The sequence below is a fragment of the Harpia harpyja genome, unplaced genomic scaffold (genome assembly GCF_026419915.1).
Source record: "Harpia harpyja isolate bHarHar1 unplaced genomic scaffold, bHarHar1 primary haplotype scaffold_427, whole genome shotgun sequence".
In the NCBI taxonomy this organism is placed as follows: Eukaryota; Metazoa; Chordata; class Aves; order Accipitriformes; family Accipitridae; genus Harpia; species Harpia harpyja.
Window position 1 is genome coordinate 6,270 of NW_026293357.1, and position 20,346 is coordinate 26,615.

General features: G+C 62.2%; 1 protein-coding gene across 1 annotated transcript; it reads left to right on the forward strand.

The window, feature by feature from the left end:
- The first annotated feature begins 68 nt into the window (after positions 1-68).
- On the forward strand, positions 69-20,334 carry LOC128138415 (myosin-7-like). The gene is given in 39 exon segments (XM_052779692.1): positions 69-146; positions 148-270; positions 3,442-3,585; positions 4,838-4,994; positions 5,116-5,143; positions 5,422-5,533; positions 7,137-7,229; positions 7,342-7,405; positions 7,515-7,613; positions 7,719-7,822; positions 7,899-8,037; positions 8,115-8,233; positions 8,342-8,491; positions 9,819-9,989; positions 10,137-10,446; positions 10,530-10,597; positions 10,711-10,798; positions 10,929-11,046; positions 11,136-11,259; positions 11,400-11,536; positions 11,621-11,747; positions 11,868-11,996; positions 12,069-12,311; positions 12,607-12,783; positions 12,886-13,031; positions 13,128-13,218; positions 14,672-15,061; positions 15,151-15,277; positions 15,380-15,498; positions 15,858-16,054; positions 16,353-16,536; positions 16,612-16,777; positions 16,864-16,988; positions 17,071-17,379; positions 17,505-17,708; positions 17,923-18,048; positions 18,151-18,426; positions 19,308-19,403; positions 20,005-20,334. Coding segments are annotated over 39 exon segments (5,988 nt in total).
- The last annotated feature ends 12 nt before the right edge of the window (positions 20,335-20,346 follow it).

A 20,346-nucleotide genomic window follows, 5' to 3' on the forward strand; every position in this document is an offset into this window, starting at 1 on the left:
GAGGTCAACTGGGAAGGAACTGGGCGAACTGGGAGGATCTGAGGCCCCCTGCCCCGCCCAGCGCCGCCATGCCCACCGTGGAGATGGCCGAATTCGGGGAGGCGGCCCCGTACCTCCGCAAATCGGAGAAGGAGAGGTTGGCCCGCCCAGACCCGGCCCTTCGACCTGAAGAAGGACATCTTCGTCCCCGACGAGAAGGAGGAGTTCGTTAAGGCCACCATCGTCACCCGCGAGGGCGCCAAGATCACCGCCGAGACCGAGCACGGCAAGGTCGGGGCGGGGCGGGAGGGGGCGTGGCCCGGGCACCGCCGCGACCCCGGGACCCCGAAACGGCGTCTCTGTCACGCGTGGGACACCTAGAACCCTAGAACCCATCCCGCCTTCTCTAGAACCCAGGAAATATCTAGATCCCAGCCCACCTGCTCCGGCACCCAAGGGACACCCAGACCCCAACCCACCTTCTCCAGCACCCAAGGGACACCCAGATGTTCTCCAGCACCCAAGGGACACCCAGACCCCAACCCACCTTCTCTAGCACCCCAGCGACACTTAGATGTTCTCTAGCACCCAAGGGACACCCAGAACCCACAACCATCTTCTTGATCACTTGAGGGACACCCAGACCTTCTTCAGCACCCAAGGGACACCAGACCCCAACCCACCTTCTCCAGCACCCCAGGGACACCTAGACCCCAAACCATCTTCTCAATCACTTGAGGGACACCCAGACATTCTCTGGCACCCAAGGGACACCCAGACCCCAACCCACCTTCTCCAGCACTCAAGGGACACCTAGGTGTTCTGTAGCACCCAAGGGACACCCAGACCCCAAACCATCTTGTCCAGCACCCAAGGGACACCCAGATCCCAACCCACCTTCTCCAGCACCCCAGGGACACCTAGACCCCAAACCATCTTGTCCAGCACCCAAGGGACACCTAGACCCCACAACCATCTTCTTGATCACTTGAGGGACACCCAGACCTTCTCCAGCACCCAATGGACACCCAGACCCCAACCCACCTTCTCCAGCACCCAAGGGACACCCAGACCTTCTCCAGCACCCCAGAGACACCTAGACCCCAAACCATCTTCTCAATCACTTGAGGGACACCCAGACATTCTCTAGCACCCAAGGGACACCCAGACCTTCTCCAGCACCCAAGGGACACCCAGATCCCAACCCACCTTCTCCAGCACCCTAGGGACACCCAGACCTTCTCTAGCACCCCAGGGACACCTAGGCCCCAAACCAGCTTCTCCAGCACCCAAGGGACACCCAGACCTTCTCCAGCACCCAAGGGACACCCAGACCCCAACCCACCTTCTCTAGCACCCCAGGGACACCTACATGTTCTCTAGCACCCAAGGGACACCCAGACCTTCTCCAGCACTCCAGGGACACCTAGACCCCAAACCGTCTTCTCAATCACTTGAGGGACACCCAGACATTCTCTAGCACCCAAGGGACACCCAGACCTTCTCCAGCACCCAAGGGACACCCAGACCCCAACCCACCTTCTCCAGCACTCAAGGGACACCTAGATGTTCTCTAGCACCCAAGGGACACCCAGACCCTGAACCATCTTCTCCAGCACCCTAGGGACACCCAGACCTTCCCCAGCACCCCAGGGACACCTAGACCCCAAACCACCTTCTCCAGCACCCAAGGGACACCCAGACCCCAACGCACCTTCTCCAGCACCCCAGGGACACCTGGACCCCAAACCATCTTCTCAATCACTTGAGGGACACCCAGACATTCTCTAGCACCCAAGGGACACCCAGATGTTCTCCAGCACCCTAGGGACACCCAGACCTTCTCCAGCGCCCAAGGGACACCCAGATGTTCTCTAGCACCCAAGGGACACCTAGACCCCAAACCATCTTCCCCAGCATGCAAGGGACACCCAGACCCCAACCCACCTTCTCCAGCACCCCAGGGACACCTACATGTTCCCTAGCACCCAAGGGACACCCAGACCTTCTCTAGCACCCAAGGGACACCCAGACCTTCTCCAGCACCCCAGGGACACCTAGACACCAAACCATCTTCTCAATCACTTGAGGGACACCCAGACATTCTCTAGCACCCAAGAGACACCCAGATGTTCTCTAGCACCCAAGGGACACCCAGACCCCAACCCACCTTCTCTAGCACCCCAGGGACACCTAGACCCCCAAACCATCTTCTCAATCACTTGAGGGACACCCAGACATTCTCTAGCACCCAAGGGACACCCAGATGTTCTGTAGCACCCAAGGGACACCCAGACCCCAACCCACCTTCTCTAGCACCCAAGGGACACCTAGACCCCAAACCATCTTCTCCAGCACCCAAGGGACACCCAGACCTTCCCCAGCACGCAAGGGACACACAGACCCCAACCCACCTTCTCCAGCACCCCAGGGACACCTACATGTTCTCCAGCACCCAAGGGACACCCAGACCTTCTCCAGCACCCCAGAGACACCTAGACCCCAAACCATCTTCTCAATCACGTGAGGGACACCTAGATCTTCTCTAGCACCCAATGGACACCCAGACCCCAACCCACCTTCTCCAGCACCCAAGGGACACCCAGACCTTCCCCAGCACCCAAGGGACACCCAGACCCCAACCTACCTTCTCCAGCACCCCAGGGACACCTACATGTTCTCTAGCACCCAAGGGACACCCAGACCTTCTCCAGCACCCAAGGGACACCCAGACCCCAACCCACCTTCTCCAGCACTCAAGGGACACCTAGGTGTTCTCTAGCACCCAAGGGACACCCAGACCCCACAACCATCTTCTCAATCACTTGAGGGACACCCAGACATTCTCTAGCACCCAAGGGACACCCAGATCCCAACCCACCTTCTCTAGCACCCCAGGGACACCTACATGTTCTCTAGCACCCAAGGGACACCCAGGCCCCAACCCACCTTCTCCAGCACCCCAGGGACACCTAGACCCCAAACCATCTTCTCAATCACTTGAGGGACACCCAGACATTCTCTAGCACCCAAGGGACACCCAGATGTTCTCTAGCACCCAAGGGACACCCAGATCCTAACCCACCTTCTCCAGCACCCTAGGGACACCCAGACCTTCCCCAGCACCCAAGGGACACCTAGACCTCAACCCACCTTCTCCAGCACCCCAGGGACACCTACATGTTCTCTAGCACCCAAGGGACACCCAGACCTTCTCCAGCACCCCAGGGACACCTAGACCCCAAACCATCTTCTCAATCACTTGAGGGACACCCAGACATTCTCCAGCACCCAAGGGACACCCAGACCCCAACCCACCTTCTCCAGCACCCAAGGAACACCCAGGTGTTCTCTAGCACCCAAGGGACACCCAGAACCCAACTCCCAGCCCTACGGGTGGGGGGCAAGTCCTTGCCCCGCCCCGCCCGCCCCGCCCCATGACGTCCTCCTCCCCCCGAGCAGACGGTGACGGTGAAGGAGGACCAGATCATGCAGCAGAACCCCCCCAAGTTCGACAAGATCGAGGACATGGCCATGCTGACCTTCCTCCACGAGCCCGCCGTCCTCTACAACCTCAAGGAGCGCTACGCCGCCTGGATGATCTACGTGAGCCTTCCCACAAGCCCCTGGGGCACCTGGGAACGGGGCGGGGCTTTCTCCAGAGCCTATGGCTGGATGGAAGCTGGTGACCCCTCCCTAAAGCTCTTGGGGGACCTAGAACTGGATGGTCCTTCCGGAGAGTCGATGGGTCACCTAGAACCTGGTGTGGCTGCCCCGTGGACTTTGGGCCACCTAGAACCTGGTGGCCCTTCTCCAGATGCCCGTGGGCCACCCAGAGCCAAGATGTCCCATCCCTGGACCCCATGGGCCACCCAAAACCAACATGTCCCATCTCTGGACCCAAGATGTCCCATCCCAAGACCCCAAGGGCCACCCAAAACCAAGATGTCCCATCCCTGGACCCAAAATGTCCCAACCCAAGACACCTTGGGCCACCCAAAACCAACATGTCCCATCTCTGGACCCAAGATGTTCCATCCTAAGTCCTCATGGGCCACCCAGACCCAAGATGTCCCATCCCTGGACCCCTCAAGCCACCCAGACCCAAGATGTCCCATCCTTGGACCACTCAGGCCACCCAAACCCAGGATGTCCCAACCCAAGACACCAAGGGCCACCCAAAACCAAGATGTCCCATCCCTGGACCCAAGATGTCCCATCCCCAGACCCCAAGGACCACCCAAAACCAACATGTCCCATCCCTGGACCCCTCAAGCCACCCAGTCCCAAGATGTCCCAACCCAAGACCCCATGGGCCACCCAAAACCAATATGTCCCATCCCTGCACCCAAGATGTCCCAACCCCAGACCCTGTGGGCCACCCAGACCCAAGATGTCCCAACCCAAGACCCCAAGGGCCACCCAAAACCAAGATGTCCCATCCCTGGACGCCTCAAGCCACACAGAGCCAAGATGTCCCATCCCAAAACCCCTCGGGCCACCCAGACCCAGGATGTCCCATCCCTGGACCCCATGGGCCACCCAGAGCCAAGATGTCCCAACCCAAGACCCCATGGGCCACCCAAACCCAACATGTCCCATCTCTGCACCCAAGATGTTCCATCCTAAGACCCCCAAGGGCCACCCAGACCCAGGATGTCCCAACCCAAGACCCCATGGGCCACCCAAAACCAAGATGTCCCATCCCTGGACCCAAGATGTCCCAACCCCAGACCCCTCGGGCCACCCAGACCCAGGGTGTCCCATCACCACCCCCCCTCGCGCCACCCAGACCCGGGGCGTCCCCTCCTGGTGGGGTGGCACCCCGGTGGCCCTGACCCGCCCGCCCCTTCTCCAGACCTACTCGGGGCTCTTCTGCGTGACGGTCAACCCCTACAAGTGGTTGCCCGTCTACAACGCCGAGGTGGTGGCCGCCTACCGGGGCAAGAAACGGAGTGAAGCTCCGCCCCACATCTTCTCCATCTCCGACAACGCCTACCAGAACATGCTGACGGGTAGGGACCTCCCGCCGGGACCCCGTAACTGCTTCGATGTGGGGCAGATGTGGGGCGGGAGATGTGGGGCGGAGCCAAGGCGGGCTTCGGAACCTCACACTTGTCCTCCTCGCCCCACCAGATCGGGAGAACCAGTCCATCCTCATCACGTGAGTGACCTCATCCCTAAACATCGTATTAGCCCCGCCCACAGTCAAGCCCCTCCTACTTGGTGCATACCCCTCCCCTCTCCCCCCTGGAGCCGCGCCCACCGGCACGGCCAATCCACTTCTTCCCACCTGGACTTGTCTGCCGAGGTCCATAGTCCACCTACTGCAAGCCCTGCCCCTTCCCAGCGAGGCCCTGCCCCTTCCCAGCGAGGCCCCGCCCCTAGCACCATAGCCCCGCCCCCCAGCACCCAGGCCTCGCTCTCATTGGCTGCCCCCAGTGGAGAATCCGGGGCGGGGAAGACGGTGAACACCAAGAGGGTCATCCAGTACTTCGCCGTCATCGCTGCCATCGGCGACCGCGGCAAGAAGGAGACGGGGGCCCCCGGCAAGGTGAGGGCACCGGGGGGGGACCCTGGTGTCTGGCCACCGCTCCTACACCCACCCACCCACCCACCCAACCAGCCACCCACCCACCCACCCAACCACCCAACCAACCATCCAAGCGCCCAACCAACTAGCCAACCAGTCAGCCACCCACCCACCCAACCATCCAAGCACCCACCCACCCACCCACTGAACCAACCACCCACCCATCCAACGATCCAGCCAACCACCCACCCAACCGTCCAACCACCCAACCAACTAACCAACCATCCAAGCACCCAACCAACCATCCAACCAAACATCCAAGCACCCAACCAAGCACCCAACCACCCATCCAAGCACCCAACCACCCATCCAACCAACCATCCAACCAACAATCCAACCATCCAAGCACCCAACCAACCATCCAAGCACCCAACCAACCATCCAAGCACCCAACCACCCATCCAACCAACCATCCAACCAACAATCCAACCATCCAAGCACCCAACCAACCATCCAAGCACCCAACCAACTAACCAACCATCCAAGCACCCAACCACCCATCCAACCAAACATCCAAGCACCCAACCAAGCACCCAACCAACCATCCAAGCACCCAACCAACCAACCACCTAACCAACCATCCAAGCACCCAACCACGCATCCAACCAAACATCCAAGCACCCAACCAAGCACCCAACCAACCAACCAACCACCCAACCAACCATCCAAGCACCCAACCACCCACCCAACCAACCATCCAACCAACCAACCAAGCACCCAACCACCCAACCAACCAAACATCCAAGCACCCAACCAACCACCCAACCACCCAACCAACCATCCAACCAGCCACCCACCCACCCAAGCACCCAACCAACCACCCAACCAACTATCCAAGCACCCAACCAACCACCCAAGCACCCAACCAACCATCCAACCAAACATCCAAGCACCCAACCAAGCACCCAACCAACCATCCAAGCACCCAACCAACTAACCAACCACCTAACCAACCATCCAAGCACCCAACCACCCATCCAACCAAACATCCAAGCACCCAACCAAGCACCCAAGCACCCAACCAACCACCCAACCAACCATCCAAGCACCCAACCACCCACCCAACCAACCATCCAACCAACCAACCAAGCACCCAACCACCCAACCAACCAACCATCCAAGCACCCAACCACCCAACCAACCAACCATCCAAGCACCCAACCAACCACCCAACCACCCAACCAACCATCCAACCAGCCACCCACCCACCCAAGCACCCAACCACCCACCCAACCAACCATCCAACCAACCAACCAAGCACCCAACCACCCACCCAACCAACCATCCAACCAACCATCCAAGCACCCAACCACCCAACCAACCAACCATCCAAGCACCCAACCAAGCACCCAAGCACCCAACCACCCACCCAACCAACCATCCAACCACCCATCCAACAATCCAACCAACCACCCACCCAATCATCTCACCACCCAAGCACCCACCCACCCACCCATGGCATCGACCCACCTCTCCACCCACCCCCCCCACCGCCCACACCCCCTCCCCCCCACCGTGACAGCCCCACCCCCATTGTCCGTGTGTCCCGCCCCCCCGTCACCAGGGCACCCTGGAGGACCAGATCATCCAGGCCAACCCCGCCCTGGAGGCCTTCGGCAACGCCAAGACCGTCCGCAACGACAACTCGTCCCGATTCGTGAGTGGGGCGGGGTCCACGGGGCGGGGTCTACGACAGGGCGGGGTCTACGATGGGGCGGGACTCGCTGGCGGAAGGTGGCCGCCTCCATCTCGCGCCGCTGCTCTCCCAGGGCAAGTTCATCCGGATCCATTTCGGGGCCACCGGGAAGTTGGCGTCGGCCGACATCGAGACCTGTGAGTGGGTCGAGGAGGACGTCCGGTTGGCCGTCGTCTGTCCGGTTGGCCGTCGTCCGTCCGTCTCCTCCTCCCAGCCCCGCCCACCTCCTCTCCATCCCCGCCCCAGACCTCCTGGAGAAGTCCCGCGTCATCTTCCAGCTGAAGGCTGAGAGGAACTACCACATCTTCTACCAGATCCTCTCCAACAAGAAGCCGGAGCTGCTGGGTGAGTCACGCTCCCGCCCTCCCTGTGGACACCTGACCCCGCCCCCTTTCCCGCCCCGCCCCGGGGCGGCTTCCTGCCTATCCCAACCCCGTCTTCTCCTGGCAGACATGATGCTGGTGACCAACAACCCCTACGACTACGCCTTCATCTCCCAAGGAGAGACCACCGTGCCGTCCATCGATGACGCCGAGGAGCTCCTGGCCACCGACGTGAGACGGGGGGCAACCGGGCGGCGGGCGGGGAGGTTGCCCGGAGAAGACCTCGCCCCACGGTTTCGCCCCACAGAGCGCTTTCGACGTCCTGGGCTTCACCCAAGAGGAGAAGAACTCCATCTACAAGCTGACGGGCGCCATCATGCACTTCGGCAACATGAAGTTCAAGCAGAAGCAACGGGAGGAGCAGGCGGAGCCGGACGGCACCGAAGGTGGGGTCCAATCGGGGTCAAGGGGCGGGAATGGGTGGTGGTCCTCCGGGTTCACGTCTTCTGCTCTGCGTCCTCAGAGGCCGACAAGTCGGCCTACCTGATGGGGCTGAACTCGGCCGATCTTCTCAAGGGGTTGTGCCACCCTCGGGTGAAGGTGGGCAACGAGTACGTCACCAAGGGGCAGAACGTCCAGCAGGTGAGGAGGACGTCACCGAATCTTCCTCCTTTCGGGGTGGCACGGTGTCATCCTGGGCACGGAGGCCACCAAGAACCACCTCTCACCGCTGGGACGTCCCTCTGCCAGGTGATTTACGCCGTCGGGGCGTTGGCCAAGGCCGTCTACGAGAAGATGTTCAACTGGATGGTGACCAGGATCAACAACTCGCTGGAGACCAAGCAGCCGCGTCAGTACTTCATCGGCGTGCTGGACATCGCCGGCTTCGAGATCTTCGACGTGAGGCTTGGTTGACCTCATTGCGTTGACCCCATTGGGTGTTGAGTTGACACTGTTGACCCCTTTCGGTGTTCAGTTGACCCCATTGGGGGTTGAGTTGACGCTGTTGACCCCATTGGGTGTTGCCTTGATCCCATCGGGTGTTCACTTGACCCCGTTGGGTGTTGAGTTGATCCCGTTGACCCCACTGGGCGTTTGGTTGACCCCATTGGGTGTTCAGTTGACCCCGTTGGGTGTTGAGTTGACGCTGTTGACCCCATTGGGTGTTCAGTTGACCCCATTGGGGGTTGAGGTGACCCCATTGATCCCGTTGGGTGTTGCCTTGATCTCATCGGGTGTTCACTTGACCCCGTTGGGTGTTGAGTTGATCCCGTTGACCCCACTGGGCGTTTGGTTGACCCCATTGGGTGTTCAGTTGACCCCGTTGGGTGTTGAGGTGACTCCATTGATCCCATTGGGTGTTCAGTTGACCCCGTTGGGTGTTGAGTTGATCCCATTGACCCTGTTGGGTGCTCAGTTGACCGCATTAGGTGTTTGGTTGACCCTGTTGGGTGTTGAGGTGACCCCATTGATCCCACTGGGCCTTCGGTTGACCCCATTGGGTGTTGCATTGACCCCATTGGGTGTTGAGTTGATCCTGTTGACCCTGTTGGGCGTTCAGTTGACCCCGTTGGGTGTTGAGGTGACCCCATTGATCCCACTGGGCCTTCGGTTGACCCCATTGGGTGTTGCATTGACCCCATTGGGTGTTGAGTTGATCCTGTTGACCCTGTTGGGCGTTCAGTTGACCCCGTTGGGTGTTGATGTGACCCCATTGATCCCATTGGGTGTTCAGTTGACCCCGTTGGGTGTTGTGTTCACCCCGTTGGGTGTTGAGTTGATCCCATTGACCCCACTGGGCGTTCGGTTCACCCCATTGGGTGTCGTGGTGACCCCGTTGACCCCATTGGGCATTTGGCTGACCCCATTGGGTGTTCAGTTGACCCCGTTGGGTGTTATGTTCACCCTGTTGGGTGTTGAGTTGATCCTGTTGACCCCGTTGGGCGCTCAGTTGACTCTATTGGGTGTTGCATTGATCCCGTTGGGTGCTGAGGTGACCCCATTGATCCGATTGGGTGTTCAGTTGACCCTGTTGGGTGTTGTGTTCACCCCGTTGGGTGCTGAGTTGATCCCGTTGACCCCGTTGGGTGCCCAGTTGACCCCATTGGGCATTGTGGTGACCCCATTGATCCCATTGGGTGTTGCGTTGATTGCTTTGGGTGTTGCGGTGACCCCGCTGATCCCATTGGGCGATACGTTGACCCTCTGGGCCATCCCCTCTCTCCAGTTCAACAGCTTCGAGCAGCTCTGCATCAACTTCACCAACGAGAAGCTGCAGCAGTTCTTCAACCACCACATGTTCGTGCTGGAGCAGGAGGAGTACAAGAAGGAGGGGATCGAGTGGGAGTTCATCGACTTCGGCATGGACCTCCAGGCCTGCATCGACCTCATCGAGAAGGTACCCGCCTCCCCCCGGGGCCTCCTGGGGGCGGAGGGGGCTCCCGGAGAAGGATCCTTCCCGTCGGAGCTCGCCGGGGACCCCGACGGCGGCCGGCTGGGTGGCGCTCGGCGTCCTCCGTGGCCCACGAGGTCGTCTCCTCCCCAGCCCATGGGGATCATGTCCATCCTGGAGGAGGAGTGCATGTTCCCCAAGGCCACGGACATGACCTTCAAGGCCAAACTGTTTGACAACCACCTGGGCAAGTCGGCCAACTTTGGGAAACCGCGCAACATCAAAGGGAAGCCGGAGGCCCACTTCGCCCTCGTCCACTACGCTGGCACGGTGGACTACAACATCATCGGGTGGTTGCAGAAGAACAAGGACCCCCTCAACGAGACGGTGGTGGGGCTCTACCAGAAGTCAGCCCTCAAGCTCTTGGCCAACCTCTTCGCCAACTACGCCGGTGCTGATGCGCGTAAGGGGCATCCCCTTCCCGAGCGTCCGGGGTTCTTCCCCTCCCGTCCTTGATGTGTCTCATCTTTTCTTCTTCTCCAACAGCCATGGAGAAGGGGAAAGGGTCCAAGAAGAAAGGTTCCTCCTTCCAGACGGTCTCCGCCCTGCACCGGGTGAGGGTCCAGGGGTTAACGGTGGACCCCAGGGTGTGCTGGGGGTGGCCAACCTGTGGTAACCCTTGGTTGGGCTCTTCATTCCCTCCATCATCTCCTTCTCCACCCACCAGGAGAACCTCAACAAGCTGATGACCAACCTGCGGTCCACCCACCCGCACTTCGTCCGCTGCATCATCCCCAACGAGACCAAGTCTCCCGGTGAGCCAATCCCCAAGGGTTGATCCGAGAGGGTGGGGCCGAACCCAGGGACCCTGGCCAATGGTGGTGGCGGGGAGCAGCGCCGTGGGGCAAGCCTTGACCCACCGGTCATGATGACCCCCCCCACCAGGCGTGATGAACAACCCCCTGGTGATGCACCAGCTCCGCTGCAACGGGGTGCTGGAGGGCATCCGCATCTGCCGCAAGGGCTTCCCCAACCGCATCCTCTACGGGGACTTTCGCCAGCGGTAGTAGACACGGACCGTGGGGCGCGGGGAGGGGGCGGACAACCCCGCCGGGGCTGATTCGGGGGCGTCCCGCCCTCTCCCGCCCCCAGGTACCGCATCCTGAACCCCGCGGCCATCCCCGAGGGGCAGTTCATCGACAGCCGCAAGGGCGCCGAGAAGCTCCTGGGCTCCCTTGACATCGACCACAACCAGTACAAGTTCGGGCACACCAAGGTGGGGTCGCACGGTCTCCCCGAGGGCTCGGGGACCTCGCGGTCCCACCGTCCCCGTGTCCACCCGAGCTCCCTCCATCCACCCCCCCACCCCCCCACCCCCCCCCGACCCGTAGCACTGACCTTCATCTCTCCTTGAAGGTCTTCTTCAAGGCCGGGCTGCTGGGGCTGCTGGAGGAGATGCGGGACGAGCGGCTGGCCCGCATCATGACCCGCTTGCAGGCCCAAGTCCGTGGTTTCCTCTCCCGGCAGGAGTTCAAGAAGATCCTGGAACGCCGGTGGGCGGTGGGGCGGCGGCGGCGGTGGGGGTCCACGTTGGGTGGAAGCCCCTGGTGACCCCCATCTTGCTGTGCCCCACGCAGGGACTCGCTGCTGGTGATCCAGTGGAACGTCAGGGCCTTCATGGGGGTGAAGAACTGGCCGTGGATGAAGCTCTACTTCAAGATCAAGCCCTTGCTGAAGAGCGCCGAGACGGAGAAGGAGATGCAGGTGGGGCAGGGACGGAGAGGGCGGGAGGAAGAGCGGGTGGGCGGATGGAGAGACGGAGGGCTACGCGGGGAGGTGGGAGGAAGACGCGAGATTTACGGGGGACCTTCGTGCCTCCCGCAGACCATGAAGGAGGAGTTTGGGCGGCTGAAGGAGGCCCTGGAGAAGTCGGAGGCCCGGCGGAAGGAGCTGGAGGAGAAGATGGTCTCCATGCTGCAGGAGAAGAACGACCTTCAGCTCCAAGTGCAGGCCGTGAGTGACGGAGATGCCCCAGCCCGTCCCTCCTCCTTCCTTTCCCCTCCCACCCACCTTCCCCCTTTCCAGGAGCAAGACAACCTCGCCGACGCCGAGGAGCGCTGCGACCAGCTGATCAAGAGCAAGATCCAGCTGGAGGCCAAGGCGAAGGAGCTGACGGAGCGGCTGGAGGACGAGGAGGAGATGAACGCCGAGCTGACGGCCAAGAAGAGGAAGCTGGAGGACGAGTGCTCGGAGCTGAAGAAGGACATCGATGACCTGGAGCTGACTTTGGCCAAGGTGGAGAAGGAGAAACACGCCACCGAGAACAAGGTGAGGGCGGGGAGAGGCCTCGACCCCGACCTGAGGGGACTCGACTCAGCTCAGCCTGGTTGGTTGGGTTGGGAAGACCCAGGGCTGGTTGGGTTGGGCTACATCAAGAAGACCCAGGGCTGGTTGGGTTGGGAAGACCCAGGGCTGGTTGGGTTGGGTCACCAAGACCCAAGGCTGGTTGGGTTCTCCTGCATCTCCTGACTTAGGCCCAGCTCAACCAAGAGCGAGACCAACCTCCTGCCTCTTGCCCTACCTCTGGCACCAAGCTGGAGGCCCGATGTTGCTCCTCCTGCAGGTCAAGAACCTCACCGAGGAGATGGCCGGGCTGGACGAGATCATCGTCAAGCTGACGAAGGAGAAGAAGGCCCTGCAGGAAGCTCACCAGCAAGCGCTGGACGACCTGCAGGCGGAGGAAGACAAGGTCAACACCTTGACGAAGGCCAAAGTCAAGCTGGAGCAGCAAGTGGACGACGTGAGTCCCGCCCCGCCCGTAGCTGGTCCCGTGGGGGGCGAAGGTCCTGCCGGGGTCGGTGTTTTGGGGGCTGACGGGGGGCGGTCTCTGCCTCGCTCGCAGCTGGAGAGCTCGCTGGAGCAGGAGAAGAAGATCCGGATGGACCTGGAACGGGCCAAGAGGAAGCTGGAAGGCGACTTGAAGCTGGCTCAGGAGAGCATCATGGACCTGGAGAACGACAAGCAGCAACTGGATGAAAGGCTGAAAAAGTAGGGCCCCTCCCACCCGCTCATCCTTTACCCATAATCCCGCTCTCTGCCGAGAACCCGGGAGCGTGACGGGCCGGCGTTTCTCCCCCCGCCCAGGAAAGACTTTGAGCTCAACGCGCTCAACGCCAGAATCGAGGACGAGCAAGCGATCGCCGCCCAGCTCCAGAAGAAGCTCAAAGAGCTTCAGGTGAGGCGGGGGGGGCGGGGGCAGCTGGTCGGCCAACCAGAAGGAGGGGCTGGTCCTCCCCCTTTTCTTCTTCCCACCTTTTCGAGAAGGACCTAGAGCGGCACGCCGCCCACCCCAGGCCTGGAGCTCAAGGCATGTCCCTTCACCCAGCCCCTCCCCGTGATTTATCTCCTAGAAATGACTCGTGGGTTCCCGGGCGGGTTGTCTTTGGGGTGGGGTGAGCTGAACCAATGGGGCTGGAGCACTCAAGGTTGGTGGGGTTGCTCGAGGAGGGTCACGTGAGCTGAGCAGACCATCTGGGTCGGATCACGATGACTCTAATGTCCTCAGAGAAGGTTGCGCTGAGCTGCCTGATCCAGGCGGCTCGAGGGTTGGTTGAGCTGAACGGCCTCAAGACTGGTTGAGTTGAAGAGTCTCCAGTTGGTTGGGTTGATTTTAGTTGAGTAGCCTCCAGCTGGTTGGGCTGACTTGAGAGGAAGAGTCTCCAGTTGGTTGGGTCGAGTTGAAGTGTCTCCAGCTGGTTGGGTTGAAGAGTCTCCAAGCTGTTGGGTTGAGTTGAAGAGTATCCAGCTGTTGGGTTGAGCTGTGTTGAGTTGAAGAGTCTCCAGCTGGTTGAGAGGAAGAGTCTCCAACCTGTTGGGTTGACTTGAGTTGGGTTGAAGAGTCTCCAGCTGGTTGGGTTGAGTTGAAGAGTCTCCAGCTGGTTGGGCTGACTTGAGAAGAAGAGTCTCCAGCTGGTTGGGTTGAGTTGAAGAGTCTCCAGCTGGTTGCGTTGAGCTGTGTTGAGTTGAAGAGTCTCTAGCTGGTTGGGTTGACTTGATTTGGGTTGAAGAGTCTCCAGCTGGTTGGGTTGGGTTGAAGAGTCTCCAACCTGTTGGGTTGACTTGAGTTGGGTTGAAGAGTCTCCAGCTGTTGGGTTGAGCTGCATTGACTTGAAGAGGATCCAGCTGGTTGGGTTGAAGAGTCTCCAGCTGCTTGGGCTGGGTTGAAGAGTCTCCAACTTTTTGGGTTGACTTGATTTGGGTTGAAGAGTCTCCAGCTGGTTGGGCTGACTTGAGAGGAAGAGTCTCCAGTTGGTTGGGTGGAAGAGTCTCCAGCCGGCTGGGTTGACGTGAGTTGGGTTGCAGAGTCTCCAGCCGGTTGGGTTGGACTGAAGAGTCTCCAACTTGTTGGGTTGAGTTTAAGAGTCTCCAACCTGCTCAGTTGAGCTGTGTTGACTTGCAGAGGATCCAGCTGGTTGGGTTGAAGAGTCTCCAGCCGGTTGGGTTGACGTGGGTTGACTTGAAGATTCTTCAGCTGGTTGGGCTGACTTGAGAGGAAGAGTCTCCAGCTGTTTGGGTTGAAGAGTCTCCAACCGGTTGGGTTGAAGAGTCTCCAGCCGGCTGGGTTGAGGCGAGCGGATGAGTTGGGCGGAGTCGAGCCCGCCGACGGTGTCCCTGTCCCCGGAGCACAGGCGCGGATCGAGGAGCTGGAGGAGGAGCTGGAGGCGGAGCGGACGGGCAGGGCCAAGGTGGAGAAGCTGCGCTCGGACCTGTCGCGGGAGCTGGAGGAGATCAGCGAGCGGCTGGAGGAGGCGGGCGGCGCCACCTCGGTGCAGATCGAGCTCAACAAGAAGCGGGAGGCGGAGTTCCAGAAGATGCGGCGGGACCTGGAGGAGGCCACGCTGCAGCACGAGGCCACGGCCGCCGCGCTGCGCAAGAAGCACGCCGACAGCGTGGCCGAGCTCAGCGAGCAGATCGACAACCTGCAGCGCGTCAAGCAGAAGCTGGAGAAGGAGAAGAGCGAGCTCAAGCTGGAGCTGGACGACCTCGGCTCCAACATGGAGCAGCTGATCAAGGCCAAGGTAGGAGCTGGGTCTCCAGCCGTGAAGGGACAACTCTTCCGTCGCTCTCCCTACGTTCCCTTTCATCTTCCTGCCCTTCCTGTCTCCAGGCCAACCTGGAGAAGATGTGCCGCACCACGGAAGACCAGATGAACGAGCACCGGACCAAGTCCGAAGAGGCTCAGCGCACGGTCAACGACCTCACCACCCAACGGGCCAAGCTCCAGACGGAGAACGGTGAGGGCCTCGCTCTTCCCCGTCCCAATCGCCAATCCCGTGCCCAGTGGGGCGGCTCTGGGGTCTCTCCGGTGAGTGATTGTCCACCTTTCCACCCCACAGGTGAGCTCTCCAGGCAGCTGGAGGAGAAGGAAGCCTTCATCAACCAGCTGACGCGAGGGAAACTCACCTACACCCAGCAGCTGGAGGACCTCAAGAGGCAGCTAGAGGAAGAGGCCAAGGTAGGGCTTCGTTGGGGAGGTCGGTGGGGCTGGAAGACACCATCAAGGTCAAGGGGGAGGTTGGTTTGGGACTGGGGCGCAGCGTGAGCCTGCCCTCCCAGCGGGGAAAACGACTTGAGGGTCCTCGGGAAGTTTGGTGGGGTTGGTGGGTCTTCAAGGAGGTGGGTTGGGTTGGTGCCGAGGAGGTTGGGTGGGACTAAAGAGGTTGCGGTTGGGTTGGGTTGGTCCCGAGGAGGTTGGGTTAGGGTCTACAGAGGGCTGGGGAGATGAAGACCAGCTCTTAGTGGCCTGGAGAACCCAAAGAGGGCTCCAGTTGACGTGGACCCAGGGGTCCCACCTTCTCCTCGCGCCCCGCCCAGGCCAAGAACGCGCTGGCCCACGCCCTCCAGTCGGCCCGGCACGACTGCGACCTGCTGCGGGAGCAGTACGAGGAGGAGACGGAGGCCAAGGCCGAGCTCCAGCGCTCGCTCTCCAAGGCCAACTCCGAGGTGGCGCAGTGGCGGACCAAGTACGAGACGGACGCCATCCAGCGCACCGAGGAGCTGGAGGAGGCCAAGTGAGTCATCTCCCCACGGGTGCTGAGGCTCTCCCGTGGGCGGCGGGACCCGCTTGGTCTTGCCGGCCGTCACCGCCCCTCTTCCCTCAAGCGGCCACCACCCGGGACGTTGGGCTGCTTCACGCTTGGTACATCTAGAGCCCGATCTGGGGCCTCCAAACCCGTTTCGAGTCACCTAGACCGTCCGCGAGCCTCACGAGTCCTACCGCCGCCTTCCTCTCAAACGTCTTCGCTTTGCGGGCGACCGACCGGCCGGGCCGGCGGGGTCACGCGTGGGTTTCTCGCCTGCGCCCGGTAGGAAGAAGCTGGCCCAGCGGCTGCAGGAGGCCGAGGAGGCGGTGGAGGCGGTCAACGCCAAGTGCTCCTCCCTGGAGAAGACCAAGCACCGGCTGCAGAACGAGATCGAAGACCTCGTGGCGGACCTGGAGCGGTCGACGGCGGCGGCCGCCGCCCTGGACAAGAAGCAGAGGAACTTCGACAAGGTTGGGGGCGCGCGGCGGTGGGACGGCAGGAGATGGGGCCGCGTGGACGCAGGGTGACCGCTGCCTGGGCCCCAGGTCTTGTCCGAGTGGAAGCAGAAGTTGGAGGAGTCGCAGACGGAGCTGGAGGCGTCGCAGAAGGAGGCCAGGTCCCTCAGCACCGAGCTCTTCAGGCTGAAGAACGCCTACGAGGAGTCGCTGGAGCAGCTGGAGACCTTCAAGAGGGAGAACAAGAACCTCCAAGGTGAGACCGCGGGGCGTCCGTCCCCCCGCCCGCCCCGCTCTTCCCCGCCGCCTTCCCCGTGACCCGGCGGGCTCTCCCCCGCGCAGAGGAGATCTCGGACCTGACGGAGCAGCTGGGCGCCAGCCACAAGACCGTCCACGAGCTGGAGAAGGTGCGGAAGCAGCTGGACGCCGAGAAGCTGGAGCTTCAAGCCGCGCTGGAGGAGGCCGAGGTGAGCCGAGGCGCGTCCCCACGCCTCCCCGTCTTCTCCCGGTCTCCTCCGGGGTCCTCGACGTCCTCTCCGTGCCCCCCAGGCCTCTCTGGAGCACGAGGAGGGCAAGATCTTGAGGGCCCAGCTGGAGTTCAACCAGGCGAAGGCGGACTACGAGCGCAAGCTGGCCGAGAAGGACGAGGAGACGGAGCAGGCCAAGCGCAACCACCTGCGGGCGGTGGACTCGCTGCAGACCTCGCTGGACGCCGAGACCCGGAGCCGCAACGAGGCCCTGAGGCTGAAGAAGAAGATGGAGGGCGACCTCAACGAGATGGAGCTCCAGCTCGGCCACGCCAACCGCCTGGCCGCCGAGGCCCAGAAGCAAGTCAAGACCTTGCAGGGCTACCTCAAGGTACCCGTCGGACGGCCGTCCCTCGAGGAGGCGAGGCGTCGCCGTTCCCACCGCCCCGCGGCGGCGGCCCCCCCCTTCCCCACCCTCCCCGCTCACCGCCTTCCCCTCCCCGCGCCGCCCGGCAGGACACGCAGCTGCAGTTGGACGAGGCGGCGCGGGTCACCGAGGACCTGAAGGAGAACGTCGCCATCGTGGAGCGGAGGAACAACCTCCTGCAGTCGGAGCTGGAGGAGCTGCGGGCGGCGGTGGAGCAGAGCGAGAGGGCCCGCAAGTTGGCCGAGCAGGAGCTGATCGAGGCCGGCGAGAGGGTCCAGCTCCTCCACTCGCAGGTGAGACCTCCCGCAGCTCCGAGGAGACAGGTCGCCTCCGTCCGGGGACGCTCCCACCCTGGAGAAACCGGGGGCGCGGGCGGCTTCTGGGTCGGGGCGCCGAGAGCTCCGGGCGAAGCCTGCGGAGACGGGGGGCTCGAAGGCCCGCGGGGCCGAAGCGGGACGGGGCGGCAGCCCCACGGCCGCCTCCCGAGAGCCGCTCCGCCGTCTCCAGAACACCAGCCTCATCAACCAGAAGAAGAAGATGGAGGGCGACGTCTCCCAGCTGCAGGCGGAGGTGGAAGAGGCCGTCCAGGAGTGCCGGAACGCCGAGGAGAAGGCCAAGAAGGCCATCACCGACGTGAGTGCCGCGGGGGGACCCGCGCCTCGGACGCCTTCCGGCCCGGGGGGACGGAGAAGGCGCCCGGGGCCTCCTTCTGCCACGGCTTCTCTCCTCGGGCAGGCGGCCATGATGGCCGAGGAGCTGAAGAAGGAGCAGGACACCAGCGCCCACCTGGAGCGCATGAAGAAGAACACGGAGCAGACCATCAAGGACCTGCAGCTGCGGTTGGACGAGGCCGAGCAGTTGGCCCTCAAGGGGGGCAAGAAGCAGCTGCAGAAGCTGGAGGCCCGCGTCAGGGAGCTGGAGAACGAGCTGGAGGCCGAGCAGAAGCGCAACGCCGAGAGCGTCAAGGGCCTCCGCAAGTCCGAGCGGCGCGTCAAGGAGCTCAGCTACCAGGTGGGGCGCCTGGGGCGGCCCGGAAGGTTGCCCGCTGGCCCCGCGGCCACGGCGACCTACGGCCGACGCCGTAGCGTGACCTAGAACGCGGCTGACCCAGTGGCCAGGGGGACACGGGTTACCCAGACCACCCACTGCCTCCATGTATGATGCCATAGCATGACCTAGAACATGGTTGACGCGGGTTACCTAGACCACCCACGTCTGATGCCGTAGCATGACCTAGAACATGGTTGACACGGGTTACCTAGACCACCCACATCTGATGCCGTAGCGTGACCTAGAACGCGGTTGACCCAGTGGCCAGGGGGACATGGGTTACCTAGACCACCCACTGCGTCCATGAACGATCCCGTAGCGTGACCTAGAACACGGTTGACCCGGTGGCCAGGGGGACAGGGGTGACCTAGAACATCATCCCCTGCCCCTATACCCATGGAGCTAGAACCGGTTTGACCTGGTGGTCGCAGAGTGACCCAGAACATTGACCTGGTGGCCGTAGCATGACCCAGAACAGTGACCTGGTGGCCACAAGGTGACCCAGAACAGCGACCTGGTGGCTGTAGGGACACGGTTGAGCCCGAACACTGACCTGGTGGCCGTGGGGACGTGGATGACCCACAACGTGACTCGTTGCCTCCATACCCACAGAGATATTAAGACACGAGAGACCTAGACCTCACCCATTGCCGTAGGGTGACCTAGAACGCGATTGCCCCGGTGGCCACAGGGTCACGGAGGAGCTAGACCGCAGCTCCAGACCACAGCCCTCCACCCAGGAGGTCTCCGGGCAGGGAAACCGAGGCACAGCGAGGGCCCGGGAGGGCCGGTCGTGCCCTGGGGCCGGTCTCCAAGCCCGTCTCTCTCTCTCCTCCCCGCAGACGGAGGAGGACAGGAAGAACCTGCTGCGGCTGCAGGACCTGGTGGACAAGCTGCAGATGAAAGTCAAGGCCTACAAGCGGCAGGCGGAGGAGGCGGTGGGTGCCCGGGGTGGGGGAATGGACGGTGGGACGGATGGACGGTGGGACAGATGGATGGTGGGACAGATGGATGCTGGGATGGATGGATGGTGGGACGGATGGACGGCGGGATGGATGGATGGTGGGACGGATGGATGGCGGGATGGATGGACGGTGGGACGGATGGATGCTGGGATGGATGGATGGTGGGACGGATGGACAGTGGGATGGATGGATGGTGGGACGGATGGATGGCGGGATGGATGGACGGTGGGACGGATGGACGGTGGGACGGATGGACGGTGGGACGGATGGATGCTGGGATGGATGGATGGTGGGACGGATGGACGGTGGGACGGATGGATGGCGGGACGGATGGATGGCGGGACGGATGGATGGCGGGATGGATGGATGGCGGGACGGATGGATGGCGGGACGGATGGATGGCGGGATGGATGGATGGTGGGATGGATGGATGGAAGGTGCGGTAGATGGGACAATAAGAAGGACAAACGGCCGGTAGGACAGCTGGATGGGTGGCAGGTGGGACAGACGGACGGATGGATGGGGGGCAGCCCCACTGACGCCCCCCCCACCCTCTCCGCCCCCCCGCCGCCAGGAGGAACAGGCCAACACCAACCTGGCCAAGTTCCGCAAGGCGCAGCACGAGCTGGACGAGGCGGAGGAGCGCGCCGACATCGCCGAGTCCCAGGTCAACAAGCTGCGGGCCAAGAGCCGCGACATCGGCGCCAAGGTGGGACCTTCCCCCCGCCCCACGGCCGCCCCACGGCCGCCCCACGGCCGCCCCCTCACCCCGCTCTTCTCTCCCCACGGCCATCGCAGAAGCTGCACGACGAGGAGTGACCGCCCCCCACCACCACGAGCGACCCCCCCACCACCACCGCCCCCTCCAAGACGGGGGCCTAATGACGTAGAAGTAATTCGTTAATTAACGACGAAC